Source organism: Penicillium canescens (assembly GCF_028828765.1).
Source record: "Penicillium canescens strain IBT 15451 chromosome Unknown utg000001l_segment0_segment0, whole genome shotgun sequence".
NCBI classification, from domain to species: domain Eukaryota; kingdom Fungi; phylum Ascomycota; class Eurotiomycetes; order Eurotiales; family Aspergillaceae; genus Penicillium; species Penicillium canescens.
The window spans coordinates 1,364,992-1,392,417 of NW_026703963.1; the positions used below are offsets into that span (position 1 = coordinate 1,364,992).

At 51.0% G+C, this 27,426-nt stretch overlaps 13 protein-coding genes across 13 annotated transcripts; 8 read left to right on the forward strand and 5 right to left on the reverse strand.

Moving 5' to 3' along the window:
- The first annotated feature begins 259 nt into the window (after window positions 1-259).
- N7446_000511 (uncharacterized protein) lies at window positions 260-2,135 on the forward strand. The gene is made up of 4 exons (XM_058509278.1): window positions 260-552; window positions 610-876; window positions 950-1,154; window positions 1,221-2,135. The coding sequence occupies exons 1-4, from the start codon at window positions 400-402 to the stop codon at window positions 2,123-2,125; spliced, it is 1,530 nt and encodes a 509-aa protein (XP_058378257.1). The 5' UTR covers window positions 260-399; the 3' UTR covers window positions 2,126-2,135.
- Window positions 2,136-2,489: 354 nt separating this feature from the next.
- Window positions 2,490-3,059, reverse strand: N7446_000512 (phosphatase YCH1). The gene is made up of 2 exons (XM_058509279.1): window positions 2,874-3,059; window positions 2,490-2,817 (listed from the first exon to the last, which is right to left on the reverse strand). Exons 1-2 carry the CDS (start codon window positions 2,986-2,988, stop codon window positions 2,507-2,509), a joined length of 426 nt encoding a protein of 141 aa, XP_058378258.1. The 5' UTR covers window positions 2,989-3,059; the 3' UTR covers window positions 2,490-2,506.
- A 230-nt stretch (window positions 3,060-3,289) lies between these two features.
- Window positions 3,290-3,927, forward strand: N7446_000513 (mitochondrial 37S ribosomal protein bS21m; the record flags this gene model as incomplete). Its single annotated transcript, XM_058509280.1, has 2 exons — window positions 3,290-3,604; window positions 3,676-3,927. The coding sequence occupies 2 exons, from the start codon at window positions 3,290-3,292 to the stop codon at window positions 3,925-3,927; spliced, it is 567 nt and encodes a 188-aa protein (XP_058378259.1).
- A 392-nt stretch (window positions 3,928-4,319) lies between these two features.
- N7446_000514 (uncharacterized protein) lies at window positions 4,320-5,644 on the reverse strand (the record flags this gene model as incomplete). The annotated part of the gene is made up of 3 exons (XM_058509281.1): window positions 4,320-5,321; window positions 5,413-5,425; window positions 5,484-5,644. 3 exons carry the CDS (start codon window positions 5,642-5,644, stop codon window positions 4,320-4,322), a joined length of 1,176 nt encoding a protein of 391 aa, XP_058378260.1.
- A 304-nt stretch (window positions 5,645-5,948) lies between these two features.
- N7446_000515 (glucose-6-phosphate isomerase) lies at window positions 5,949-7,662 on the reverse strand (the record flags this gene model as incomplete). Its single annotated transcript, XM_058509282.1, has 2 exons — window positions 5,949-7,110; window positions 7,163-7,662. 2 exons carry the CDS (start codon window positions 7,660-7,662, stop codon window positions 5,949-5,951), a joined length of 1,662 nt encoding a protein of 553 aa, XP_058378261.1.
- Window positions 7,663-9,469: 1,807 nt separating this feature from the next.
- Window positions 9,470-11,973, forward strand: N7446_000516 (uncharacterized protein; the record flags this gene model as incomplete). Its single annotated transcript, XM_058509283.1, has 5 exons — window positions 9,470-9,488; window positions 9,560-9,619; window positions 9,678-10,276; window positions 10,332-11,825; window positions 11,881-11,973. The coding sequence occupies 5 exons, from the start codon at window positions 9,470-9,472 to the stop codon at window positions 11,971-11,973; spliced, it is 2,265 nt and encodes a 754-aa protein (XP_058378262.1).
- A 539-nt stretch (window positions 11,974-12,512) lies between these two features.
- Window positions 12,513-14,074, forward strand: N7446_000517 (L-fuconate dehydratase; the record flags this gene model as incomplete). The annotated part of the gene is made up of 4 exons (XM_058509284.1): window positions 12,513-12,557; window positions 12,616-12,720; window positions 12,792-13,397; window positions 13,472-14,074. The coding sequence occupies 4 exons, from the start codon at window positions 12,513-12,515 to the stop codon at window positions 14,072-14,074; spliced, it is 1,359 nt and encodes a 452-aa protein (XP_058378263.1).
- A 387-nt stretch (window positions 14,075-14,461) lies between these two features.
- Window positions 14,462-15,318, reverse strand: tim21 (the record flags this gene model as incomplete). Its single annotated transcript, XM_058509285.1, has 4 exons — window positions 14,462-14,647; window positions 14,702-14,756; window positions 14,807-14,991; window positions 15,046-15,318. 4 exons carry the CDS (start codon window positions 15,316-15,318, stop codon window positions 14,462-14,464), a joined length of 699 nt encoding a protein of 232 aa, XP_058378264.1.
- A 297-nt stretch (window positions 15,319-15,615) lies between these two features.
- N7446_000519 (ADP-ribosylation factor GTPase-activating protein) lies at window positions 15,616-17,367 on the forward strand (the record flags this gene model as incomplete). Its single annotated transcript, XM_058509286.1, has 6 exons — window positions 15,616-15,681; window positions 15,749-15,884; window positions 15,955-16,138; window positions 16,289-16,914; window positions 16,967-17,284; window positions 17,339-17,367. The coding sequence occupies 6 exons, from the start codon at window positions 15,616-15,618 to the stop codon at window positions 17,365-17,367; spliced, it is 1,359 nt and encodes a 452-aa protein (XP_058378265.1).
- A 466-nt stretch (window positions 17,368-17,833) lies between these two features.
- Window positions 17,834-19,941, reverse strand: N7446_000520 (folic acid synthesis protein). Its single transcript, XM_058509287.1, has 5 exons — window positions 19,782-19,941; window positions 19,712-19,734; window positions 19,251-19,594; window positions 18,981-19,189; window positions 17,834-18,924 (listed from the first exon to the last, which is right to left on the reverse strand). Exons 1-5 carry the CDS (start codon window positions 19,922-19,924, stop codon window positions 17,940-17,942), a joined length of 1,704 nt encoding a protein of 567 aa, XP_058378266.1. The 5' UTR covers window positions 19,925-19,941; the 3' UTR covers window positions 17,834-17,939.
- A 1,056-nt stretch (window positions 19,942-20,997) lies between these two features.
- N7446_000521 (uncharacterized protein) lies at window positions 20,998-22,115 on the forward strand (the record flags this gene model as incomplete). The annotated part of the gene is made up of 2 exons (XM_058509288.1): window positions 20,998-21,390; window positions 21,444-22,115. 2 exons carry the CDS (start codon window positions 20,998-21,000, stop codon window positions 22,113-22,115), a joined length of 1,065 nt encoding a protein of 354 aa, XP_058378267.1.
- Window positions 22,116-24,260: 2,145 nt separating this feature from the next.
- Window positions 24,261-24,794, forward strand: N7446_000522 (uncharacterized protein; the record flags this gene model as incomplete). Its single annotated transcript, XM_058509289.1, has 1 exon — window positions 24,261-24,794. The coding sequence occupies one exon, from the start codon at window positions 24,261-24,263 to the stop codon at window positions 24,792-24,794; it is 534 nt and encodes a 177-aa protein (XP_058378268.1).
- Window positions 24,795-25,278: 484 nt separating this feature from the next.
- Window positions 25,279-27,031, forward strand: N7446_000523 (nitronate monooxygenase). Its single transcript, XM_058509290.1, has 4 exons — window positions 25,279-25,599; window positions 25,738-25,999; window positions 26,074-26,575; window positions 26,631-27,031. The coding sequence occupies exons 1-4, from the start codon at window positions 25,587-25,589 to the stop codon at window positions 26,919-26,921; spliced, it is 1,068 nt and encodes a 355-aa protein (XP_058378269.1). The 5' UTR covers window positions 25,279-25,586; the 3' UTR covers window positions 26,922-27,031.
- The last annotated feature ends 395 nt before the right edge of the window (window positions 27,032-27,426 follow it).

The following is a 27,426-nucleotide window of genomic DNA, read 5'->3' on the forward strand; positions in this document are numbered from 1 at the left end:
CTGGGCGACCAAATATGTATGCGAATATGAATCGAAAAGGTGATCGGCTCTGGACGCCATCACTATCTAGGTATCTGGTTCCGTCAGTTGTATCGAAGGGCAAATGAATGCAAGACACGAAGTAAATTGGTGTAATCGTTGGTGGCCTCAGGCATAAATAGACATCAATTAACCACTTTGGGACTAGTTCCCGATAACATTCCGATAAGGATAAAGTCACGTGCGATGGAGCTTTTGCGGAGAGATTAAGAGAAACATTTGGACTCCAGTGTTGAACAGTCGATTGAGGTCGGAGCCTTTTCTGTTACATGCAGACCTGTGCTTATGTGTACATTTGATCAACGAATTTGAGATCATAGGTTCTCCCGCTTCCGAGACTCGAGTCGACACCAAACAAAAATGAACCCAACGGCGAGGCGCGTAGCGTCGCATATTCTCCGCAGACCTCGTAATGCAGTGATACCAAGATGCTCAAAAAGATGGAACTCCTCCACATTTGAGCAGAGAAAATGGTCCACGCCGCTAGCCCAGACATTGGCCAATGTGATGAAGGTACCTCATCCCGTATTCCGGTCCAATGGCACTTTTACTGACGATTCGCAACTTTAGGTCACCGGTCCAGTCCCAATTGCGGCCTTTATGCGCCAAGTCTTGACTTCCCCTGATGGTGGCTATTATACAACACGAGGAGAGGGCGGAGGTGTTTTCGGCAAGAACGGTGATTTCGTTACTTCGCCCGAGATCTCGCAGGTGTTTGGGGAGTTGATTGGTATATGGACAATTGCGGAGTGGATGGCTCAGGGGCGGAAGAAGAGTGGTGTTCAATTGATGGAGGTTGGTCCAGGAAAGGGTACTTTGATGGATGATATGCTGCGGGTAAGTGGTTATACTTGCTTTCTACGATGAGAACCAAGAAGATCGTTGGGCTGACGGAGACTTTATATGGCAGACCTTCCGCAACTTCAAGATGTTCTCTTCAAGTGTGGAGGCTATTTATCTAGTGGAAGCAAGTGCAACGCTCAGAGAGGTGCAGAAGCGGTTGCTTTGCGGCGAAGAGGCTGCAATGGAGGAGACAGATATCGGACACAAGAGCGTATGCAAGTACTTCGATGTACCGGTTGTCTGGGTGGAAGATATCCGCCTCCTGCCACATGGTAAGTGACGAGCACAATTGCCAACCATTTTGGCCGAAACTGACAAAAGTACTCCGTGATATGCAGAGGAAGGCAAAACGCCTTTCATCTTCGCACATGAATTCTTCGACGCACTCCCAATTCACGCCTTTGAGTCTGTCCCGCCATCTCCCGAAAACGAGCAACCAGACCAGCCACGAAAGATCATGACCCCAACCGGTCCAGCCGAACTTCACAACCCGCCCAAGGTTGTAAACACACCGCAATGGCGCGAGCTAATGGTGACATTAAACCCTAAGGCCGTTGAAGAGAATATCGAGGGAGAGCCCGAGTTCCAATTAACCAAGGCAAAAGCTTCGACACCTTCCTCTCTGGTGATCCCTGAGATTTCTGCACGCTACCGTGCTCTCAAGTCACAGCCTGGAGCAACTATTGAAATCAGCCCCGAGAGCCGTATCTATGCTGCCGACTTTGCACGTCGGGTCGGTGGTGATGCTGCCTCTGCGCTTGCTATAAAGAAGAACACTGCTCCCAGCACGACTCCGTCCGGCCAGAAGAAGACTCCGTCCGGCGCTGCTCTGATTATGGACTACGGAACGCTGTCAACTATTCCTGTCAACTCGCTCCGCGGAATTAAAAGCCACGAGAAGGTGGCACCTCTCTCTGAGCCTGGCCGCGTCGATGTCAGCGCGGACGTGGATTTCACCTCGCTCGCTGAAGCAGCTATCGAAGGTAGCGATGGTGTCGAGGTCCATGGCCCTGTTGAACAGGGTGACTTCTTGGGTGCTATGGGCATCGAGGAGCGTATGCGCCAGCTCCTTCGTAGCGTGAAGGATGAGGAAAAGAGAAAGACACTCGAAACTGGCTGGACAAGGTTGGTTGAGAAGAGTGGTGGATCAATGGGTCAGATCTATAAGGTCATGGCCATTGTGCCTGAGAACGGCGGACGGAGACGACCTGTTGGATTCGGAGGTGGCATCGAAATGTCTTAAACAACGCAAGTACGTTCTTGATGTCTTGCTGTAAACTAGTTTGTTCTGTTCCTCTATGTAAAATAATATGATGCATATAAATACATTCCAATAAACAATATCTTCTAGACTTGTCGGGCAACAAGGATATGATAAGACCCAGGCATCTTGAGACACCCGAGAATGTCGATGTAAGACAAGTAGGAAAGACGTCTTTAAGAACGTTAAAAAAGACGTTAGGAGGGCTAACACACCACACCATGAAATTCACCCAAAAATTCCTCATAATCAAACCCATCAATGCATCTATTTAAGTGGTATCTTCGATCAAGTTCATTTTCTCATTAAAAAAGGGTAGATGTGCAAAGTAGTCAAGACCCCTTCACCTCAGTGACTCAAAGCTCAATATTCCTCCCAGATATCCGCAGCATAAGCATCAGTTAACCGAGCATCTTTGCCATACTTCTGCTGCCATTCCACAAACCCGCCCTCAAGCACAAACACCTGTTGCTTCTGGCTCTCTTCCGCGCCAAGGGCACTTTCGCGCTCGCGCGCATACCGCAGAGCCGAAGAGGGACCGCGCTGCTGGCTCAACGCACAGTGGAAGATGACCATTTTCTTGTCCTTTAGAGTGCGGATCAGCTCTGGCATACGGACATCCAGTGTTGAGGTAGGGACCCAGGTTGATGAGTGGATGTGGCCGCCAACATGGTCTAATTGGGTTATTAGCCGGTTTGATCTATTCAAAAGAATGTTAATATTCATGTACCTGAGTCTCGGACATCGATGATTGCGAGGTTGCTTGGCTCGCTGGCTGAAAGGAGCAGGGCTGCAAGAGCATCGCGGCCCATGCGGGGGAGGGTTGCGATTGAGATGGATGACATGGCTTTTTGCAGCTCAAGTTCAATGGTAGATGTAGAACTATCTCCTCTGAGTGAAATAAGAGAGATATTTGTAAATACAAGAAAGTTTGCAGCTGTGATGTTCTTGATCTGTAAAGTGTCGCATGGAGCATGCACGTGACCTACAATTTCCAATCGGGGTTGATTTTCCACCAGAGCAACTTCAAGCATCTATTGAGCTTGCGCACTCCGCCAGACCAACGCTCCAATTCCACGACCTGGCAGACGATCCGAAAACCCCAATTACATTTGCATAATCCGACATACTCGTGTCCCTCCAAAAATGGACGTCCGCCTCCTGGCTCGAAGCCTCCGCGCCAGGCCGACGCCATTCCTCCAACAGCGAACCCAAACGCTACCCCGAACAACCCTAGCCACCTCAATCCGCTTCAACTCCTCCTCATCCGACGCCCCAACAGACACCCCAGCACCCGTCCCAGCCGCGTCCTCCACACAACCCACAACCAAAACAGCAACAGCCACACGAGGCAAGAAACCCTCGGACTTCGACGACATCCTGGACAGACTTGACCTGAACCCGAAACAAGACTCCCCCCAGCGCGGCCGTCGCATCTTCACAGACAGCCTCTCCCGCGCCGTGGGCCAGGGCGCCATCGGCGGGGGAGACGCTTCGGCGGCCCACCGCCCCAACGCACAGTCGACCTGAAGCTCGGCCCATCGCTTGGTCGACAGGCATTTGTCGAGCCTGAACGTGGCCAGGACCTTGCTACTGCGCTGCGCAAGCTTAACAACACCATTACGCAGAATAAGCTTCGTCAATCGGCTAATGCGCAGCGTTTCCATACGCGGAAGGGTATGGTTGCTAAGCAGAAGAAGATGATGCGGTGGAGGAGGCTGTTTAAGGTCTCGTTCCAGAGTACTGTGCAGAAGATTCAGCGGATGCAGACTCAGGGTTGGTGATTTGTTGATCTCCCGCTCTGTTTTCTTGTTCGTGGTTTTGTCTGCTTGTCTGGATGTGTGTATGTATATACTGAAGAGGCTGTCTCCCAGTGTGGGGGTGATTTGAGTAGGCTGTGATGTGTGGGAGTGGCCTGAAAATGGGTGCTTTTTGATTTACTTGTTATCTGTGTACAATTATTACCTTGGTACCTTGATTTGTTTTGAATCTGGCTCTTGCATTAGACATGGAATGCATTGCACTTGAATTATCCACTATGGTCGTGTCATGTAGAGCACAGCTCTCGTCCTCGCAGTCAATTGTATCTTTCATCCGTCTTATAGGGTACACTGTACACGCCCATAGAACGTCACTATACCAGGCTATACAGACCTCTCTCCCCATCAACATCAAATCAATCCCTCTTCCCAGTAGGAAATCCATACCCACCAGCACCAGCAGCCCCATTACCATTAGCAGGACCAGAATAACCACCATACCCATTAATTCTCCCACCATTTCCAAAAGTAACAGGACTCTTCGCGCCTCTAGCAGGCGTACCACCCAAAAGCCCATCACCATGCCAAGCAGGACGACCGCGGCCGCCATTCCTCTCCCAGTAAATGGCAACCAACGCACCAACAGAAGCAGCCATCACAAAGAAAAACAGCTTCGAAAAGAACGACCCAGATCCCTTCCCAGACCCAGTCGCCAGAGACAACCAAGACGCAGAACTAGGACGAACCGGCCATCCAATACTATCACCACCCTCCAGCCAAGCAACATGGAACGAGAAAGTAAGCGGCTCGCCGCGCACAACCTTCGTCCCATGCCCAGCCGTCCACGGCTCACGCGCCGCCTGCGCAAGAGCAACAGGCTCCTCGTCCTCGTCAAGCTGAGGGTTCTTACCAGTATTATCAAACTCCGGGGTCGAGTACGCGGTTCCAGCAACAGCAAACCCAGGCTGGCCGGATTGCGCGCCGTTCATGGTTTTCTGCTCGGCCGCGGCGTCTGAGGCCATGTTATGCATGACGACATTCATATCCGTCCATATGTGCAGGTGGCTGCGTTGCAGTGTACCCTGAAGGGCAATTGTGACGGGTGTAAAGGGCGGCCCGTTATCAGCCAGCGCGGAGAGTGAGTCAACCTCGCCGGACGATGTCTCGGCGTCTTTGTCTTTCTTCTCGGTGTGGCCTGCGCTGTTGGCGGATTGGGTTAGGGGTGCTGTTGGTACGCGGCATGTCATTGGGACGTCGGAGTGCACGTAGAACTCGAGGAGATGGTACATGTCATCGGAGAGGGAGGCGATGGTGCAGGTTATTGTTTCGGAGATGCCGTAGTGGAGGGAGAGAGGGCGTGCGGTTTCGTTGCAGGTTACGAAGGGGACATATTGTAGTTTGCCGAGGTCGTCGGTGATCTGATTTCGTTAGCTGTTTGATTCATTGGGTTTGCGTTTCCTGGTTGTTGAATGCGTGTCAGGACGTGGCAGGAAGGGCGCTGTCGCTTACATGTTCTCCTTCACTAGAAGACGAGTCTTGGTTAGGGATGTGTTTATATGCTTGGGGTCAAGAGAACTTACACTGTGCGATTCAGACATGATACTGGAATGTCTTCTCTCAGCTTGTATCCGTCGTTGTTGCCACTGCTGCTCCCCGCAAATGCTCCGGATGGCCACAACGCGCTCAGAGAAAGCAGTGCCACTGCTGCCGAACATCGGCTCAATTGATGTGTAGGAAACATTGTTGTTATTGTAAGGACTGTGAAGAACTCGCCCCGCGTCCGCGAGTTTGTGTAGAAGGATGGCGCAGGGGACCAACAGTGTTCTGCCGCGTTGCGGAGACGAGTGGCGGCGAACAAGAGCAACCCTCCCCTTACTGCTACTACCTTGATTGCGCCGACATGAACGTCTCTACATTGCATACTTGCATCTAATCGTGTCCAAATTGAAGAATATCGATAGCTGCTCATTTCTTTTTCAAACCAAAAATATGTGACAAAGTATCATTCGTTGCTCGTCATCACTGCATTTCCAAAAGACTCAAATCTATGCCAGGTTAGCCTTCGCCTTGAAGGCGAGCAGCAGACCGCTGGTCGAGCTGTCGTGGTTGGCACCCTCGCCGGCGGTCTCCAGCTCCTTCTGGATGTTCTTGGCGAGGACCTTGCCCAGCTCGACACCCCACTGGTCAAAGGAGTTGATGTTCCAGACGGCACCTTCGGTGAAGGTGAGGTGCTCGTAGTAGGTGATCAGAGCACCCAGGGTGGCGGGGGTGATCTTCTGGGCCAAGATGGAGGTGGTAGGGCGGTTGCCTAGGAAGGTCTTGTGGGCAACAAGCTCCTCCGGGGCACCCTCGGCCTTGACCTGGTCGGGGGTCTTGCCGACCATCAGGGCCTCGGACTGGGCGAGGAAGTTGGAAGCCAGCATGCGCTGGTGCTTGCCACCCTCAACGGGGTTGTGAGACTCGGCGGCCATCAAGAAGTCGGCCGGGATGAGCTTGGTACCCTGGTGCAGCAGCTGGAAGAAACTGTGCTGGGCGTTGGTGGCAGGCTCACCGAACAGGATGGGTCCGGTGGTGTACTTGACATACTCGCCAGAGCGGGTAATGGCCTTGCCGTTGCTCTCCATGGACAGCTGCTGCAGATAAGCGGGGAAACGGTGGAGGTACTGGTCGAAAGGAGCGACCAGGTGAGTCTGGGCGCCGAAGAAGTCGCTGTACCAGACACTCAGGAGACCACCAAGAGCGGGAATGTTCTTCTCGAGGGGAGTCTCGCGGAAGTGCTTGTCCATGGCCTGGGCACCAGCGAGGAACTGGTGGAAGTTGTCGTAACCAATGTACAGAGCAACAGACAGGCCAATGGCACTCCACACGGAGTAGCGGCCACCCACCCAGGACTCGAAACCGAACATGTTCTTGCTGTCAATGCCGAACTTGGTGACCTCGGGCTCGTTGGTGGAAAGAGCCACGAAGTGCTTAGCAATGTGAGCCTCATCCTTGGCGGACTGGAGGAACCATGACTTGGCAGAGTTGGCGTTGGTGGTGGTCTCGGCGGTGGTGAAGGTCTTGGAGGCAATCAGGAAGAGGGTGGTCTCGGGGTCAGAGTGCTTAAGGGCCTCGGCAATGTGAGTACCGTCAATGTTGGAGACGAAGTGGAGGGTCATGTCGGGGTGGCCGTAAGGCTTAAGGGCCTCGGTGACCATGACAGGGCCGCTGTTGAGGGATTAGCTAGACAGTCATTGATCACACGGGAAGGAATGCTCACAGATCGGAACCACCGATACCAATGTTGACGATGGTGTTGATCTTCTTGCCAGTGTAACCCTTCCACTCGCCGCTGCGCACCTGCTCGGAGAACTCCTTCATGTGCTCAAGCACAGAGTGGACATCCTCAACCACACTCTTGCCGTCGACCTGCATGGGCTCCTTAGAGACGTTGCGCAGAGCAGCGTGGTAGACAGCACGGTCCTCGGTGAAGTTGATGTGCTCGCCACGGAACATGGCATCACGGAGCTCCTCAACATTGGCCTCCTTGGCCAACTTCACCAGAAGAGACACGGTCTCCTCGGTGAGGAAGTTTTTGGAGAAATCGAAGAGGATGTCCTGGTTGTCAACGGTGTTGGTAAAGGTGTGGCTGAACTTCTCGAAGCGCTTAGGGTCCTTCTGGAAGTACTCCTTCAAGACAATGTTGCGTCCAAGGGCATTGTGGTGGTCCTGGAGCTCCTTCCAGGCGGGGAGGTCGCAAGCTTGTGAGAAACCAGGCATGATGACGATTACGGGTCTATATGCAGAGCGTTAGTGCGGGGCAAGCACAAGCAACGGAGATAGGTATAGGAGTATGCAGAGAGTAGAGGTACACACCTAACAGTTTTGAAGGGGGTATATAGAGGAAGAAACCAAAAGTGGGAGAGGAACAAGAAAAGTAAATGAGGTCAAACGAGTCCGGCGCGTTGGGGTCCGGTCGTGGGGCATCCGGCGAACATCATCATTGCCGCATTCATGTTTTTGCTACAGTATTTATTCCCCTATTAATTCTCCGATTTATCCGCAGTAACTTGCTCCGTAGACCGAACTTACCAATTCGTACTCAGGCTAATGATTTTACTCTTCTAGGCCCCGTCTTACCAATTCGGCTGTTCCAGAATACCCGCGAACAATACTTGCTGTGTCTGACGTCTATAGCGGGGCATTGGCAACTGAACGGCAATAACGTCAATAACGTCAACTTTTGTTCTTCAACCTCAGTCCCGTTTTCAACATAGAGAACATACTAAAAACCATAGCACTAGTATAATCAAGATAACTGCTCATCCTTGGCCTCGGCGTAACAAGGGGAAGATGATCATAGTCCCAGCTACCTATTGCCGTGTCACGTGCCTCGATGCTCCATACCGGTAGTTCTCGAATTACATCTTGTACATCTTACGTCTCACTATGCGAAAATGGTTGACAAACAACGGGAATGTCTTCTGGCTCTGTAGAAGTATATGATATAGGGCTGTGGGTCACCAATTTTAAACAACTACAACTTGAGGCACACGAAAACGCGCAGAAAGAGGTTAAAAAAAGAGAGGCCCAAGTAGGGCGCAAACAATGCATGAAACGGTATACTTGCTTTCAAGCTTTCCTTGCCACAAGCATGTCTCGGCAGGAGCGTGGCCCTCGCCTTCGACGGTCTCAGTGGGGCGGTAGTAGAGGAGAGTTGTGTTCTTGCACGCTGTTCTAGTGCAACGATTCTGGCCTTGGCAACAGTGAGTTGGTGCTCTGCATGTCCACCTCCGCAGTTATGAACATTCATAGAGCTGTTGGCTTGGTTGAGGCGCAGCAAACGCTCAACTTGTGCCCTCCAAGTATCGCTTCACTGCTCAGCATCTTACAAGCTTCCGTGCGCGCTCCTCGGATTCATCAATGCTCTTCTGAGCGTCTACTTTCGTTAACTGGATAAGCTGTTCTGCGCGCTCTCTCGCATCATTCGTCCGCTGCTCAGCGACAACAATCCGACTCCTACGAAAGAAGTTAGCATCCATCTGGTAATATTGCGCTCGAACAATTTGGTTTCTTACTCTGTGAAGACTTGGTTCCATGAGATCACCAACCCGCATAGCAATCTTCTCCGAAGCCATATGTCTATCGCTTCAGCATACATGAGTATTGTCTTCCCGGTGCTTACATCAATAGTGCTCATTCAATTGTCCGGTCTAAACGCCTCGTTGCCCATTATGATTGGGACGAGAAGAAGGACATAGCTTGTACAGTACGCAACCACGAGATTTCTGAATATTTTGTAGAATAGAAAACTTCGGTTAAATTTGAGCAGACTCTGGGGAAAGTTAGTATTGTACAAATAAAGAACTGACCCTATGCAGAATGCCCGGGTAAATCACCTACTGGACTGTCAAACTAGAGCCGTTGCCAAGATCTGTGGTGCACAGACCACATCAATTGCGCTTCTTTTGCTGGCTTCAAACTTGACATTTCACCTGCGTCTGTGTACTTCCATTTCATTGCAATTTGGAACTGAGCCTTGACCAAAATTGCACAGTGAATAGTGCACTGGTTCAGTCTCTTCAATATGTACAATCCTTACCAACGTGAGTGGTGTCCTCCCCGGTCCTTGAGAAGGTCTCGAGACTTCGCGAAACAGAAGCTAATCAATATACAGCACCGGGTCTCTACGGCCAAGCTCCTGATTATGGTGCCTACGGTGCGCCCCCTGGAATGGGTGAGTATCATCGCCACCGACAGAACCCTCTTTTTCAAAATAGGCTGACCAGCTCCAGTGCCTCCTCCAGGGATGGCCGCCCCAGGAACTGCTGCTCCCCCGGGTCTGCAGCAAGCAAACAGCCAGCAGCCTGGCCGACCAGGAGGCTTCCCGCCCAACTTCCAACCGCCCGCGAATATGCCCAACATCAATTTTTCCGCGCCCGTGATTCGCCTGGGAACCTCGGGTCCCGCAAAGCCTGCAGGCGCAGCTCCAGAGATGGGCCGGGAGCGGGGATCGGATGGTCCTGGCCGTCGTGCTGGCCTCGGAGCTGGGGGCATGGATACCCAGCGCCACCACCCCCGTGATGCGATGCCACTTCAGCCTCCTACACGCGACGAGGTCGTTCGCACACTTTTCGTTGGCGGAATTACGGAGGGTGCGGGAGGTGATGATGGAATTGAGCGTATCCTAGGGTCTGTGGGTGGTCTGCGACGGTGGATTCGCGCCACGGACGCCGATGAGAAGCCCTGCCGGTTTGGCTTTGCCGAATTCGAGGATCCCGCGAGCCTGGAAATTGCGGTGGAGATTCTCAAGGATGTGCAAGTGCCTGTGAAGAGACAGACGCCTCGCGCTGAAGGTGCTGAAGAACAGGAGGTCGAGAAGAGCACACTTCTGGTGCGTATGCATTGTTTGTCTAATCGCAATGGAATTCTACTAACACATGCGATAGGTCGTCGTGGATGAGAGCACGCTCACCTACCTCGAGCAGTTTGAGGCTACACGGGCAGAACAAGACCCCGAGGAACGTCAGGCACGCTTCAGCGCCGCCCGCAATAACCTGAACAGCGTTTTGTCTGACCTTTGCAACCCTACTACCCCTACACAAAAGGAGGATGTGTCGGCCCTTGATCGTGAGGGAGACACTGAGATGAAGGACACCGTTACGAAGGATGGGGAGGTCGTTACCATTCCGATTACAATTGAAGACGAGTTGGCCGATATTCCGCCCGAGATGCGCGCAAATGTTGCCAAAGAGATTGCAGCATTCCGTGAACGAAGCAATCGCCGAGACATTGAGCGTCTGAAGCGTGAGGAGGAGATTGAGTCTATGGAACGTGCCCGGAATTCTGGCTCGAGGATCAGCCGACTTTCTTCACCCCCGGCATCGGCTCCGAGTGGCCCTGCTGGTGGTTCCAACAATATTCCATTGGGTCCTCGGGATCGCAGCGGACCCAACGCTAAGGCATTTGGTGTGCAAATCCCCAAGGACTATCAGAAGGGTGTGGCCTTTGTGAATGGCGGATCACTTAACGGTGTCTCCATTGACCGCGACGCCGAGGATTCTGATGCTAGCGATGAGGAAATCGAACGCCGCCGACTGGCAAAGCATAACGATGACCAAGAGAAGCAGTTCTTAGACCAAGAGCGCCGCTGGCTAAACCGTGAGCGCAGCCGAACAGCCGCCCTCGAGCGTGAGAAGAAGCGAGAGAAGGAAGAGGACGGAAAGCTACAAGCTGCACACGACGAGATGGAAGCACGCCTCAAGGCCTGGAATGATGATATCGAAGCCAGCCGCAAGACAACCGACTATTACGCAGACCGTGGCGCATGGCTTCGCAGCCGCGCCGCGCAACGCGCTCGCGAGATTAACATCGACGATGCCGATCGCGCTGCCGAGGACCGCGAACGCGTTCGCACCGCCCAGCAACAGGAGCAGGCTCGCGGGATGGCGGATGACTTCCTCGCCCGCCAGGCTGAGGAGCTCGAGGCCCGTACCCAAGAGGCACCCCGCGAACCCCAGCGCTTCAAGCTGTCCCTCGGAGCCGCCGCCCAGAAGGCCCAGGCTGCTACCAGCCGCCGCACGGTGGCCGAGGTCGAAGGTCTACTCGAAGACGAGGAAGAGCCCGCCTCCACCACCCGCCGCCAACTTGTCCCGATCAAGTTCGACTCCGCCGCCGAGGCTGCCGGTCTCACCGACGAAGAACGTGCCCAGGCAGCCCGCCAACTCGCTGCTGAGATCCCTACGGACAAGGAGGGTCTTTGGAAATGGGAGGTCAAGTGGGAGTTTGTGGACGAGGCTGTTCTCAGCGACCAGCTCAAGCCATTTGTGGAGAAGAAGATCGTCGAGTACCTTGGTGTGCAGGAGCAGATGCTGGTGGATGTCGTGGAGGAGCATGTGCGCAAGCATGCGCCTCCTCAGGAACTGGTCGAGCAGCTGGCAGAAGTGAGTATTGGTCTATTTTCATTCTTGAATCTGTTACTGACCACAAAATTCACAGGCATTGGACGAGGAGGCCGAAGTACTTGTTCGCAAGTTGTGGCGGATGATTATCTTTTTCTCGGAGAGCGAAAAGCGCGGCTTGTCTGCGTAGATGACATCTCGGTCATGGTCATATATCCCCAGATACATACAAAACACGAGTTTAGCAGTTTACATGAAGTCACAATCCTTCTTTCCTTACCTGTACTTGTTTAGATGTGACCCCACGCTTGGATAAAAACGCGGAGGTGCTCCGAGTATACTTCCTTCCCTGTGATAGGTGGGGTTTGGCATTTTCCCGCCGTTCGCAATTATCCACCAATCAGGTTGCATTAACCCCCAGATGGGTTGAGGGGCGCGGGATAAACTGGCAATGGCGCGGGGGATTATAATTGCTGTATATACGGCCTATTTTCTCTAGGAGCTCTCAATTCTTTTTCTCCTTCATCTCTGCTAGCCTCACTTCTTCAAACCGAGGGTTTTTTGACCAGAAAGTGTGGATTCAACCTCCGAGTCAACCCCGGACATATACTCCCCGCATTTCTAGATTAACCATCGTGATTCTCTGGATTTGACATTGCGCCAGCATTTCTTGTCGCCATTGCTAGAATTAGACCCCATTGTTAACGTCGCATTCCACTACTATTCACAATGGTCAAGATCACCGGCTTCAGCACGCGGGACGTGAGGTTTCCAGTACGTCCATCTTGCCATGCCATTACCAACCGCAGCGCAGAACCTAACAAAGTAACAGACCTCCCTCGACAAGACCGGTTCAGATGCCATGAACGCAGCAGGTGACTACTCCTCAGCCTACTGCATCATCACCACAGACTCAGAACACTCCGGACACGGCATGGTACGTTAAACCCATCCACCATCCATATACCAACTCAACCAACAATAAGCTAACCCCCAGCCACAAAACAGACCTTCACAATCGGCCGCGGCAACGAAATCGTCTGCGCAGCCATCTCCCTCCTCGCCCCAATGGTCGTGGGCAAAGAACTAGATGACCTAACAGCCGACTGGGGCAAGACCTGGCGGTACCTAGTATCAGACAGCCAACTGCGCTGGATCGGACCCGAAAAGGGCGTAATCCACCTGGCGCTCGGTGCCGTTGTCAACGCCCTCTGGGATCTCTGGGCTAAGACCCTGGGCAAGCCCGTATGGCGCATCGTCGCGGACATGACGCCCGAGGAGTTCGTGCGCTGCATTGACTTCCGCTACATCACTGATGCTATCACGCCCGAGGAGGCTATCCGTTTGCTGCAGGAGGTCGAGCCTGGTAAGCAGGAGCGCATTAAGGAGGCTGAGGCCAGTAAGGCTGTTCCGGCTTATACTACTAGTGCGGGTTGGTTGGGGTATAGTAAGGAGAAGCTTAAGTTGTTGTTGGATCAGAGTGTTGAGCAGGGGTACAAGCATTTCAAATTGAAGGTTGGGGGTGATTTGGAGGATGATAAGATGCGCTTGGCTATTGCCCGTGAGGCTATTGGGTATGACAAGGGGAATATTCTTATGGTTGATGCTAACCAGGTATGTTCTTTTCATTCCATTCCATCCCCATCACCTCCATGTCCATTGCATCTGAGCTAACATGTACCCAACAGGTCTGGTCCGTCCCCGAGGCAATCACCTGGATGCAAGAACTAGCCGAATTCAAACCCTGGTTCATTGAAGAGCCCACCTCCCCCGACGACATCCTCGGCCATGCCGCAATCCGCAAAGCTCTCTCCAACACCCCCCACGGCCCCGTCGGCGTCGCCACAGGCGAGATGTGCCAGAACCGTGTGATCTTCAAGCAACTTCTGCAAGCCGGCGCCTTGACAGTGCTGCAGCCAGACGCCTGCCGTGTCGGCGGCGTGAACGAAGTGCTCGCGATCCTGCTACTGGCGCGCAAGTTCGGCGTGCCTATTGTGCCGCACTCTGGTGGTGTTGGTCTGCCCGAGTACACGCAGCACTTGAGCACGATCGACTATGTTGTTGTTACGGGCAAGAAGAGTGTGCTTGAGTATGTTGATCACTTGCATGAGCATTTCGTGCACCCGTCCAGTGTGCTGGATGGATACTATGTTACTCCTATGGAGCCTGGGTATAGTGTCGAGATGAAGGCTGGTAGTATGGATGCCTTTGAGTTCCCTGGGCAGGAGGGGAAGAGTTGGTGGAGGTCTGAGGAGGCTAAGGGGATTATTGATGGTCCTCGGGTTGTATAGATTTGGCGATAGATCAGCGTGCATTCTGTGATGTCGTTATGTGGTTTCTTGTTAATAGTTTTATAAAAATTGTCTTGCATATTGTGAATTTTCTTGAAATGCATTGTGCCGGGCTGCCGGACTTGTAAAGATTTGGATCGCTGCTGCGGTCCGTTAAAACTATAATACATCGCACAGGTCATCGGAGCCTGAGTGCATGGCCAGTGGCCGATTCCTAGAAGTTACAAAGAGGTACCTTGTCCAGACTGGTATGGCCAGATCAGTCTTGATATAGGAACCAGGAACAGTTCGAAGGTCACCGTAAGTCACATTTCATCAATGAGAGGCCATAGATCTTGTGGTGACGATGGGAGGAGGGTATGATGACAAATTTGGGGGTGAAGGCCTTCAGCGCCACTGCATACCAAAGAGCTTCAGGGTGCTAGCCACACTGGGTTTCTCTGAGGCCTTTTCAAGGACAACACGAGAGTGTCCCTTCACATCGAGCGCGAGAAGCTGGTACTCGAGATTGCTCTTGTCCAAAGGCTTCATCATGTGCACGATAACCACACCGGAGTTAAGAGGGCCCTCGACCTGAATTCATAGTCAGTACTTTTGACTTTCTCATTTGCGGGGAGAGCATCATACGTGGAAGTTCATCCGCAGATGCTCACGGCCTAATCGATCTTTTTCGACGGTTGTCCTAGCTATTGTTAATACCTCCGGTCTAGATGCACAAATCAATACACTCACGCAATAGGCCTGTTGCGCGCCCACCGACTCCAGGTGTTTTCGCCGTATGCTTTGATCTCTCTGCGATCACCAAGCAGCTTTATACACTCGGGGTCATCCTTGATGCGTTCAACTGCTTTCTCAAACTGCCATGTCTTGCTGTTTGGTGAAAATAGTTCGAGATAGAGAAGTGTGAACACTCCACCCTGGTAATATAGTCAGCACCTGTTATTTGGCGTTCAACTGGTTGAGGTTCATACCGTCAGGACTGCTCCGGCCAGCACAATGACGAAGTTGAAGGACTGTTGTGTTGCGCGCGCAACTTTCTCTCCTCCGCTCAGATCACCCCACTGCACCCGTCCATCGTCTGACAAAACTGTAATGCTCTTCTTTCTTGATGTTCCTGTAGGTCGAGGCCCGCGACCTAGGTCGCTCTGGGTAGCATAGTGCCGAGCGATCTGTGTGCGGGGAGACTGGCGGAGGAGGTACGCAGGAGAGATTCGAGGAAGAGCGCGGACCTGGAGGTTATTCATTGTGAAAGACTTAGCCCATGAAAGTTGAGGCAAGGTTGGCGTTATCGCCGTCGCTATCTTCATTGGCATCACGTGCGACGAGGCTCAATGGGGAAGTAAAATACGTAATTACATACAGCCAGTGGAGGCGTTGTAAGCGGCAAACTGGGGGCGACGTAACGTGAATACCAGGAACTTTGAACGGTGTCAGTCCAAGTCCGACCACCTCTCCGTTTCCGACGCTTTTTGTCTCTAGGGCACATTTCACAACCACCCTTTTTCCTTGTGTTCTCTTCGTGACCTCTCCTCTGTGCCAACATGAGTGCCTCCAAGGCGCAGTCTCAAAAGATCTTTGAGAAGATCAAGCTGAAGCCCGCAAACAAGGTGCGCAGAACCCCACCCCCGTACCCTGCATGGTGGCACTCGATTCTAATGTCTCTTGCTTCGCTAGGTATGCTTCGATTGCGGTACGAAAAACCCGACATGGTCCTCCGTGCCATTCGGTATCTACCTATGCCTTGATTGTTCGGCACACCACCGTAACCTCGGTGTGCACATCTCCTTCGTGCGATCAACAAACCTCGACCGTATGTACCTGCGGCACAATTCCTCCGTTCTCTATGCTTGTTGGTAGACAGACGCTGATTTTTCGTACAGAGTGGCAATGGGAACAGCTGCGGGTGATGAAGGTTGGTGGAAACGAGTCTGCGACCAAGTACTTCCAATCGCACGGAGGCTCCGCTGCGCTCGCAAGCAAGGACACCAAAGTCAAATACACGTGCAATGCAGCTGTCAAGTATAAGGAGGAACTCAAGAAGCGCGCTGCGCTCGATGCGCAACAGTTAGTGAGCCCCAATGTCTTGGTAGAACTGCCACGACTAGGTACTGACCGGTGTTGTTACTTTGTTTAGGTATCCCGAGGAAGTCGTCATCACAGATCTCCCCGCTGGCACTCCCTCCGATGGGTCGAACACTCCTGCTGGTGACCCAGACGACGACTTCTTTTCCTCGTGGGACAAGCCCTCCATCAAGCGTCCGAGCAACCCCCGTCGCGCACCGGCACACCACCCGTTGTCAGCCGAACCGGTTCTCCTTTCCTGAACGCCGGCGCGAATGCAAACGGATCCCGCTCAAAGTCCCCCCTGTCTGCTTCCGAAGAGAAGAGCGCATCTCCCGCGCCGACTGCCATTCGGTCAAACCCTGCTGCCCGCAAGACCACTACAACCAGTACCGCGAAGAAGGGCAGTGTCCTTGGTGCCAAGAAGGCGCCCAAGCTTGGAGCTAAGAAGGTTGCTGCTGCTGATATTATCGATTTCGATGAGGCCGAGCGCAAGGCCAAGGAAGAAGCCGAGCGCATTGAAAAGCTTGGCTACGACGCCGAAGCTGAGCAGGCTGAAGCCGAGGCCAAGAAGGCTGCCACTGCTGCTGCCGCTACCCCGCTCCCTGCTCCGACCCCAATCAGCCCTGCTGGCAAGTCCCATGAGCGAAACTCGAGCGATGTCGAGCGGCTAGGCATGGGTATGGGCAGACTTGGCTTCGGTCAGGTCTCGAAGCCTGTTGCCCCTAAGAAGCCTACTTTTGGTTCTGTTGGCCCTGCCAAGTCCAACCCTGCTGATGGTAATATTCCCATTGATATTTGCGCTTGAGCGATGTGCTGACCTTCATATAGACGAAGAACTCGCTCAGACCAGGACCCGTTTCGGTACCCAGAAGGGTATCTCCTCCGATGAATTCTTCGGACGGGACCGCTTCGATCCGGCCGCTCAGTCGGAGGCCAAGGAGCGCCTCCGCCAATTCGACAGCGCTACATCCATCTCCAGCAACAACTACTTCGGCCGGTCCGAGGATGAGATTCCTGCCATTGATGATGGCTACGGTGATCTCGAGGTTGCTGCCAAGGATTTCATCCGCCGCTTCGGTATCACCGCTGGAGATGATATCGAGAACCTGTCGCACATTGTCGGCGAAGGCGCTACCAAGCTACAAGGTATGTAAATATCCCTCTACGATCATGTAAATTTTGCTAATTACGCTTGACTAGGTGCTATCCGCAACTATCTGAACAACTAAGTCAATACCCATTTTCATCAGATATCCCGCCTTCTATCACTCCAAGTTCTTAGCAAGCCTCATTGTTCCCCTGTTCACCTGATCCGCGACGTATATTGTGTCTCCCTTTGCCCTCTCCACCCTCTGAAATATTCTTCACCTGAAACCATCGCGATCAGAAGCCGTTCAAAATTTATCTTTCCATTATGATATTCAATTTGGCGTGTTCATGGTGGCACCTTGGCTTCTTCCTGTTTCTTCGCATCCCTTCACAGCAACACCGGATGCTCGAAGGAATCTTTTGTTCTTTTTCATTTCGTTTCGTTGGTATGGTTCAAGATAATCGAAAAATTCGTGATTTGATATTATTCATAGAGAAATGAAAGTATTGACAACCAGTAAAAAGAACAAAACAAATCTCATACTCCCAATTGTGAAGTCCTATACCGCTCTATAAAACTCCCATGATGAATGAAGAGCAAAAAAGCGCAGCACAAGGTCATCAAAGTACAACCCCAACCCAAATGTTGAATACAAAAACCGGCCATTGTACAGCCGATGGGTATAAACAGACAAGCGACAAAAAAGCACACTCACTCAACACGATAAATCGCATCAGCAACCTTAGCAACCTGCCACATCTCATGAACATCATGAACACGAACAATATCCGCACCGCCCGCAACACTAGCCGAGACTGTCGCCGCAGTCCCCCAAACCCGATCCCGGGGCGTCGTCACCCCAGTCAAAGTCCCAATAAATCGTTTCCGACTGGGTCCCATCAACCATGGGAGACACTCAAGCCCAGGCATACCACGCAGTTTCGGCAACTCGCGCAGGATCTCCAGATCCTGAGGCTGGACCTTCGCAAAGCCAAGCCCGGGATCGAGGATCATCCGCCAGCGCCGGATACCCGCTTCCTCGGCGGCGGCGATACGGCCACGCAATTCGGCTGCTACTTCAGTGATCACGCCGTTCGGGTAATCGTGTAGCTGGTTCATTGTCTGGGGCGTGCCGCGCATGTGCATAAGGATGATTGATTTGCCGATGCGCGCGACTGTGGGCAGCATGTCTGCATCCAGGAGGCCGGCGGAGACATCGTTGATGATGTCGGCGCCGGCGGCGCAGGCTGCTTCCGCAACGCGGGCGCGGTACGTGTCGATGCTTATGGCTATGTTTGCTGCTTCCGGGATGTTGGTGCGGATGTGGTGGATTGCTGGGACGACGCGGGCGATTTCTTCTTCTGCGCCTACTGGTGTTGAGCCGGGGCGTGTGCTTTCGCCGCCTATGTCGATGATTGTGGCGCCGGCGGCGATCATTTTGTGCACTGTCTCTGTTATGTAGGTGAGGTCTGTTGGGGAGTGTTTGCCGCCGTCTGAGAAGGAGTCTGGGGTTAGGTTTAGGATTGCCATTATGTGTGTGCTGCGCTTTGGGTCGGTGGCGTGCAGCGATTGGAAATTTGGTGAGATTGGAGTTGTTGATACTGGTGTTGGGTCTGGTGGAGTGAGGGCTGCTAGATGGGCGCTGTATGTTTTGGTTTCTTTTCCATTGAGTGGTGGGTACTCATTGGGGATTAATCTGGGGTGGAGGGTTAGTCCGCTTGAGTGTTGGTATAGGACGCGTTGGGGGCGTACTGGCTGAGAGGTCGTAAAACGAAGTCTCGCTCTAGCATCAGATTGTGTGGGATGTTGAGACGCTCATGAGACACGACTTTTTGATCATAGAGCAAAATGTCCAAATCAATTGACCGCGGGCCTTTGTCGATCAACTTCTTTCTGCCCATTGCGATTTCAATGGCTTGGATGGCGTCCAGAAGCTCCAGAGGTTCAAGAGTTGTTTCAACCTGGGGTTGTCAGCTTCTAGAACTGAAAAATAGGCATCTGCTGTATCGTTGAACTACATACCTCGCACACACCATTGATAAATGTGTCCTGATCAAGGACATACATTGGCGCAGTCTCAAACAACGAGCTTGTCCGTTTCACTTTGATGCCGACTTTATCCATTTCGAGACAAGCCTGTTCGATCATCTCTACTCGATCTCCAACATTGCTCCCCAAGGCAATAAAAGCCCGGTGCACGTCTGGGGTCAGATATCTCAAGTTCATCTTGGGGTCTGAACGGGTGGCGGGTCCACTGGAGAAATTCCTCGCAGGCGGGGTCAAATGTGGCGAGTTGATCAAGAGCTGCGAGTGGCCATTTCTAGTCAAGAACCTTGGTGCCGCTGTTGATGTTGAGCAATGTTGTCCTACTAAAACTTTTAGTTTGCGGATCAAATGCAGGTCGGATGTAAGAGAAGGAAAAAAAAAATGCGGGACAGTCATCTTTCCCTTTTGGGGTGATAGGCCGATAAGGGGGCGCATACTCAAGCTTGAGCTTATTCCCAGTCTATATCTGTTAGAGACAGTCCAATCGATTAAGATCTGTTTACTCACCTCGCTGGTCGATGATACTGCCTCGGTGAACCCGGGGTTCCCGGCAATACAGGGGTTCCTGGCGACCTCGCAGATTGCCGAGAGAAAGAGCCTCCGCGAATGTATGGCAATACATGAGCTTTCCAATTCATCCGTACACTCATGCTGGCAGAATTGACAGACAAGGCAACAAAGGAAAAGATCGCGGAGGATGAAATGATAGACCCGGGCACGTGAGATGACACGGTTAGATTAGTGTTTAGTGCCTCAGGTGTCTGCTGTCAAACTATAAGATCAAGAGAGATTAGGAGCAACATGGCTATTGATTTCCTATTCTACTCACTGTGGTGTGCTTGGGTCTTTCACTTTTCATATGTCCGTCTTTTATGTCCTACAAAGTGTAGATCCTCTCTTTTAGAAAGGGAAGACGCAACCATTTCCGATCTTTTCGGGATCAAGGCATTAGATTATGTACTCTTGGTGTAGACGATAGTCTAGCCTTACTATGACATCGAGCTGTCTCCAGAAACTTGGTGAGTTTGGGTTTCTTTCAATCCCAGCCCGGGATCCCCGTTATACAGAAGGGCCCAGCTTCCTGGTTGATTCTACTGTTTTATGCCTCAGGCGGTACGAGGAAGCCACAGAATGACATGTACTAACAGCTAGTTAGCTAGCTAGCTCCTTTCTTTCTATCCAATTTTTCCGACAAGTTAATCATGCGCGGATATGCTCAAGGATCAACAAGTACGATTCAACCCTATGTATGCATCTTCAGACTCGTGTCCCAGGTGGCTTGTCCAACGAAAGAAAATGCTTTTATAAAAGCCGCCAGGCAAGCTGCATTGAACATAAGCTTGGCTACGTTTGACTTGACACATCAGGGTGGTCATGCAGATAATGTAGGGAGAAGACAAAGAAACTTGTAGGCTGTCAATGCTCGGCACATCCATTGTGCTGGCTCTCAAACGGCAAGAAGCCATTTACTTACTAGATGAAGTAATATTTAGGGCTACCAAAAATAAATATCACCCTAGCATAGTGGTAGCGTTCTTAAATGTACAATGTGGTAGATAGTATTGTTCTTGTTTCATGTATTGTCGCCCATCGTCGCTCTATGGCTTTACGTCCTTGGACTTCGCGGCCTGTAAGGTCTCGAAGCACTCACGAATGGATATGATATAAGTATTAATATCCTTTGCTTGTAAGACGATCTTCCCTTCGAAGCCCTTCACACAACATGGATGTTTTTAACCTCACCCTTTTTGCTCTATGTGGGCTGCATTTGATCCACATCAGCACGGTATCAGGCGCCGTTGTACCTGCACCACTACCAGGCACTGACGGAATTTGCTACACATATATCGTTCAAGGCCAGGATACGTGTACCTCCATTGGCAAACAACACAGTATTACCGTGGCCGACATCGAAGCCTTCAACAAGAACTCATGGGAATGGCTCGGTTGCGACAAGCCATTGTACCAAGGTGCATTCATCTGCCTCAGCGCTGGCGCTGCTCCGATGCCAGTGGCACTTCCACAGGCCACTTGTGGTCCCCAGGTTCCTGGAACAACACGCCCGAGCAACTTTGATCTACTTGGCGCTCTTAATCCATGCCCGAACAAGGAATGTGTAAGTGAATCCATGAAGAAATATATTAAGTATGCATCTAATCATAACCACAGTGTGCTCCGTGGGGAATATGCGGTACTACCCCTGAATTTTGTAGCCCCTCGGACTATACATCGCACACCACATCCACACCGACTCACGTAACTGGCAAGACAGTTACTCAAGCCGCTAAAACAACACAAGCTACCACGAGCAAATCTACAAGCACCACGGAAAGGACCAGCACCACAAAGACAACCACTACTTCCAAATCAACCAGTACAAAGACAGCATCAACGACAAGAAAAGCAGACAAGACGACAAAAGCCGCCGCTGCTACAGAAACATACAAGGAGCCATGGACAGTCACGCTTTTCGAACAGAAGGATTGCGTAGGAAACTACTATCTCCTAGGGGGATACAACTCAAAATGGGAACAAATGAACCCGTCAAGATGTCTGAATCTCAACGGTGGCCTCAACAGTGACTCTATGGGCACCGAAACATTCTGCAAATTCTACACCGAAGGAGGTTTGCATTCGACTAATTGCGACAATGGTAATTTCACTGCAGTTGCGTCGTGGGTTATCAAGAATGGGTGGTGCTATACATACAATCTCAAAGGCTGCAGCTCGAAGGATCATAAAGATTCGTGGATTAATGACGGCGGTTGGGTCGGGTGTGAGAATCATGGGCCTCGACATTCACCGCACTATGTCTCTATGAAATGCTTTATTAATAAATGAACTTCAGTATAGTACAGCACCATAGAAAGTGTTGTTCGAGTACAGTAACTCCCACGCCTTGTCCTGTTTTAGGCCCACCCTGATCTTGAATAATATCAACCATACAACTAGAAAATTTTGTCTTGGTTCGCAAAGCCATGGGAGACACTAAGCTGCTCAGTGTGATAAAACCTGCAATGAGAATGATAGTATGCCTATCTCAATACCAGCTCATTCACTAAATTGCTCAAAATACCTACATTGGCTATTACTCTTCTTGGAGAGGTGTATGTGGGCGCTTGGTGGAGGATGAGATGCAGCTTGGCTTCAAATATGAGTTGAGTGTATGGAATTACGAATGATTATTTACGTCTCATTTCCTCCTCCGCCATGCAATTGATGAACTTGAAAATATGTAATCATGTCGTCCGGTCCATCATTCGACGTCAACTAGATGTTTAAATAATGCAGTGGGCGATTGGTGACGGTGCAAGATGGTAGGCTCGTTGAGACCTGCTGATTGATACGACTTTCAGCCGCCAACCTCTACTTCCAGCTCGGGGCTAGCTTGGTCGTCCAAGATACATATACCGGCCCTTTACAATTGGGTATGTATCAGTGTATTTCTACTTTTCGAGCATCCTCGCTACTCGGTGCAATAGAAGCCGGATCGGGTCGCCCACTCCATGACATCGTGACCTCGAAACAAACATTACTGGCTCGATTTTTGAATTTGGGACAGCTTATCTTTCTGCTTAGAAGCCTATTCGACATTTTACTGATGCCAGGTTTGCATGGAACTTAAAGTTTCCAGTCCTACTGAACACTATGACGTCTACCATCTTCAATATCACAATAGATTACTTTTGGTCTATACAGCGCTATGTGTAAATAATTTTAACAAGCATTCCTTGAAAATTCAAGTTCCCGCGTGCGATCATGCCATTTCTTCTGTGGGGTAATTGTTCCCCACCGTCTCTTCTGACCCGGATGTTATCTCTGCTAGAAGAATTGGAGAATGTCCGTTGGCAGACCCTTAGTACCCATTCGAATAATAATGAAGACCCAGTTTACCAGGTATATATATTTGGATGTTGGCATGATAATCTCAGTCAATAGTGTTTTAATGCTCAGCCCTGGTTTGACGACTTTCAAATTCTAACGGTGGGGGGAATTTTATTTTTATCCTGCCATAGTGTCGATCAGTCTGGGGTGTGGCAAGACATATTCAGAGCAATTACACATATCTTGGATGGTCGGTTGTTGGAATACAGACAATAGCCGATCTGTGTCTGCACTTGCCACGGTGAAAGAATCTGTGTTGGAGAAGACGACAAGAATTTAATGATAGAATTTAATGATAGACTTGGCAGATTATGGTGGCAATGGGCAAAATTCGGGATGTTGGAAGGACAATTCTCGGGTGAACAAAGAATTGAAGAGCATCTCGGAACATGGCGGATCCAAGGGTCGGTAGTTACCATGCTTCTAAACGCCAAAACCGATCATGCCATGTGGTTACTCAGCTTCTTCCTTTTTCCATTGCACCTTAGAGGCTGCTTGCCGTCAAGTTGCCACTCTAGGCTGACGTAAATTCTGTTTCAGTAATCGCCACAAAGGACTGATGTCAGGCTCTCCAATTCAGTATTTTCTCAAGCGAGGAGAAAAGCGGTCTTATTTGAGGACCAGGTTGGGTAGACGAATGGATCGAAGTTTTCGAAAGGAAGTTCTAGAAGGTTGGAACCGCTGCGTAAGGCGATGACCAGGTGTTCGAGACCAGAGTGGAAACATTAGCCGCAGTTCATTGGTGGTGGGTCTAAGGAACGTAACCTTATTGCGCGCCTCCACATCTCTAATTGTACCATAATTGTAGTCTATCCATTCTTTGCTGGCTACGGTTCACTTTGGAGTTTGGGTCTTGGATGTTGGAACTTTCTCGATTCCATTCTCCACCATGTAGTATAAAAAGAGCCGGAGTTCGCTGCTCAGGTACTCTTTTTCTTTTCTCTCCATCAGCACAATCTTTTGATCCTTCAAGTCACTCTCTTCTTGAAGTCATTCCATTCTCTTTCGAGGTAGATCCTCATCACTGTCACTCCTGACGACTGTTATATCAGAATCACTATTCTTTTCCACCAATTCCATTCATTTTTGCAATCCTGCAATATGACTTTCAACGTCTTCATGACCGGCCTCCTGGCAGCTACTGCCGTCGCCCTTCCCCAGCCCCACTGGACCCGTGATGCCGAATCCAACGTCGAGGCCCGCAGCTCCGGTGGCGGCGTCCAGATCGTCAACAACATGGACACCAACGTGTACCTGTGGAGCACCGACTCCAACCCCGGCTCCATGCAAACCATCAGCTCTGGAGGCGGCGGCTACAGCGAGAAGTGGAACACCAACTCCAACGGTGGCGGTATCTCCATCAAGATGTCCACAACCGAGAGCGAGGACAGCGTCCTCCAATTCGAGTACACCCAGGACGGCAGCACTATCTACTGGGATATGTCCTCCATTGATCTCGACTCGACTTCTGACTTTGTCAAGTCTGGCTTCAATGTGCAGCCCAGTGATTCGAGCTGCACCTCCGTGAGCTGCGCCCCTGGCGACGCAAACTGCAAGCAGGCTTACCAGAAGCCCGATGATGTGAACACCAACTCCTGCTCTCTTGATGCAGGCTTCACTCTCACTCTGGGCTAAAATTTTGTTCTTTCTGTTCTTTTAAACAACGGCAGGCCGGTGGAAATTTTGGCTATTCTATTTCTTGCAGAACAATATATATGACTTGATTGTGTTGAACAGCATTTCGCTACATTTTATTTGGATATAGACATAGATATAGACAGGTTTTGAGAAGAATGTCAATACATCCTTTTTTTGATCATATGAATTTTATCTGGCTTGACATTTATTTGTTAGTCGGACAAAAGCCCTAAGACCTAAAGCATTCTATCCTCGTGACAGACAAACACGAGAAATCTTAGATTAGAAGGAAGATTGTAGTCTCTATACCGGCTGGCGACTGATGACTCCTTGTTATATCCTGGAATATTGTTAACACTTTCCAAGGCCTCTTGAGAGCTTAAATAATTTAAATCTCGTAACAGATGTTAAAAATACTCTTCGGTCCGATACGATTCGGCAAAAACGATCTCGGTTATACATACATACCATACCCTCTACAAATTTTGACGTTCTAAATCCAAGTTCTGAAAATGAGATCAAGGGTGAAGAGAAAACACTTATCCTCTCAGCATATATCCATGTAATTAGCAGAGAACACAGCTTAAACATGGCAAGTATAAAACAGATGCACGTGATCCCAACCCCGCTGCCGGGGTAGCATCGTGACTAATCTCGGTCAAGTCGTGGACCGAGGCTCATCGCGAGTTCTGTGAAGCGCCGAGGCTGCTTTGGTTTATAGGGTGGCTCCCTGCTCCTCCTCTTCCCCAGATTTTATCTTTTCATTATCTCTTTGACACATTTGACATCATGGCTTCTCCTCGTAAGTGACCGTTCAAATCACCTTGACCTTGTTCTTGACCACCCCTTGAACACATCCTCACATGTGACCTTTTTACCACCGATGTTACCGCTCTTACGGCCCACACTTTTGACAGGTGCTAACATGCCTACCAAACAGAGCAAATCCGTACCCCGATCACCGATCTTCTCAAGATCAACCACCCCATCCTGCTGGCAGGCATGAATGTGGCAGCGGGGCCCAAGCTGGCCGCCGCGGTCACCAACGCCGGTGGTTTAGGTGTGATCGGTGGCGTTGGCTACACTCCCGACATGCTTCGCGAGCAGATCACCGAGCTGAAGAGCTACCTGACCGACAAGAACGCTCCCTTCGGTGTCGACCTCCTCCTTCCCCAAGTCGGCGGCAGTGCCCGTAAGACCAAGTAAGAATATTGCGCGATCGCGCCACCACGGCCCTTTGTTATCAACATAAGGCTAACCACATGTTTTTTAACAGCTACGACTACACCAAGGGCAAGCTCGGCGAGCTCGTCGATATCATCATCGCCGAGAAGGCTAGCTTGTTCGTCTCTGCTGTCGGTGTTCCCCCCAAGGCCGTTGTCGAGAAGCTCCACAGTGCCGGTATCCTCTGCATGAACATGATCGGTCACCCCAAGCACGTTGCCAAGTGCTTGGATGTTGGCGTCGATATTATCTGTGCTCAGGGTGGTGAAGGTGGTGGCCACACTGGTGATGTCCCGACCACCGTCCTCATCCCCACCGTTGCCAAGTTGGTCCAGGGCAAGAAGAGCCCTCTGACCGGCCAGCCCGTGCAGGTCATCGCGGCCGGTGGTCTGTTCAACGGTAACTCTGTTGCTGCTGCTCTCATGCTGGGTGCTTCTGCTGTCTGGATCGGTACTCGCTTCATCCTCTCTGACGAGGCCGGTGCCCCCAAGGCTCACCAGGAGGCTGTCCGCACCTCTGGCTTCGAGGACAACATCCGTACTATCATCTTCACTGTAGGTTTGCCTTGTTTGTCTGTGTATTTGGCGTGATCACTAACCGATATTATAGGGTCGTCCCCTCCGTGTTCGCAAGAACCCTTACATCCTCAACTGGGAGGAGAACCGTCACGAGGAGATTAAGCAGCTCACTTCCAAGGGTATTATTCCCGTCGAGCACGACATGGAGAACCTGCCCGACGACGTCGACGACGACACTCTTGACAACGCCCGCCCTTACCTGATGGGCAAGGTTGCTGCCGTTGTCAACGAGAAGAAGTCCGCCAAGGCCATCGTCGATGAGCTCGTGACGGATGCCGCTGCTCTGCTCCAAAAGGGTAACAAGATGGTTGCTAAGCTGTAAATAAAGAATTCCCCATATTTCGATCTACATAGTCATTCTCAGCGTTGAATCAAATCCGGCCAGTTTTCCCGGCTCACTTTTGGACTGGACTTGAATACCGTGTAGCGTTGTCATTCCGACTATTTCAAGAAGCCATGCGGAACATGTCAACATATCAAGCATGTCGTTACTATTTCTGGCACACGTGGGCCGACAAGGGTTATAAGCGCCTGAGTGGGCCAAGCTTGGACTATCAAGCATATGTTCACGTCAAGATCACCTTCCTCTGAGTTTAGCTAAGGGCTACTTGATATAAATAGATTCCTGTCCATGTTTTTGATGGGCTTTGTGTCCCGTATGTAAATGGTGCATCACATCAAGTTCGCTCTCTTCGTTCACTGAGGCTGCACCCATACTTCGTGTATACCATGAGAATCAATAGCGATACTCACTTCACACATACTCTGAGTCTTTAATATACCCATCCTGCCTCATTCGTCATTGATAAAACAAAATCGAATCCTAA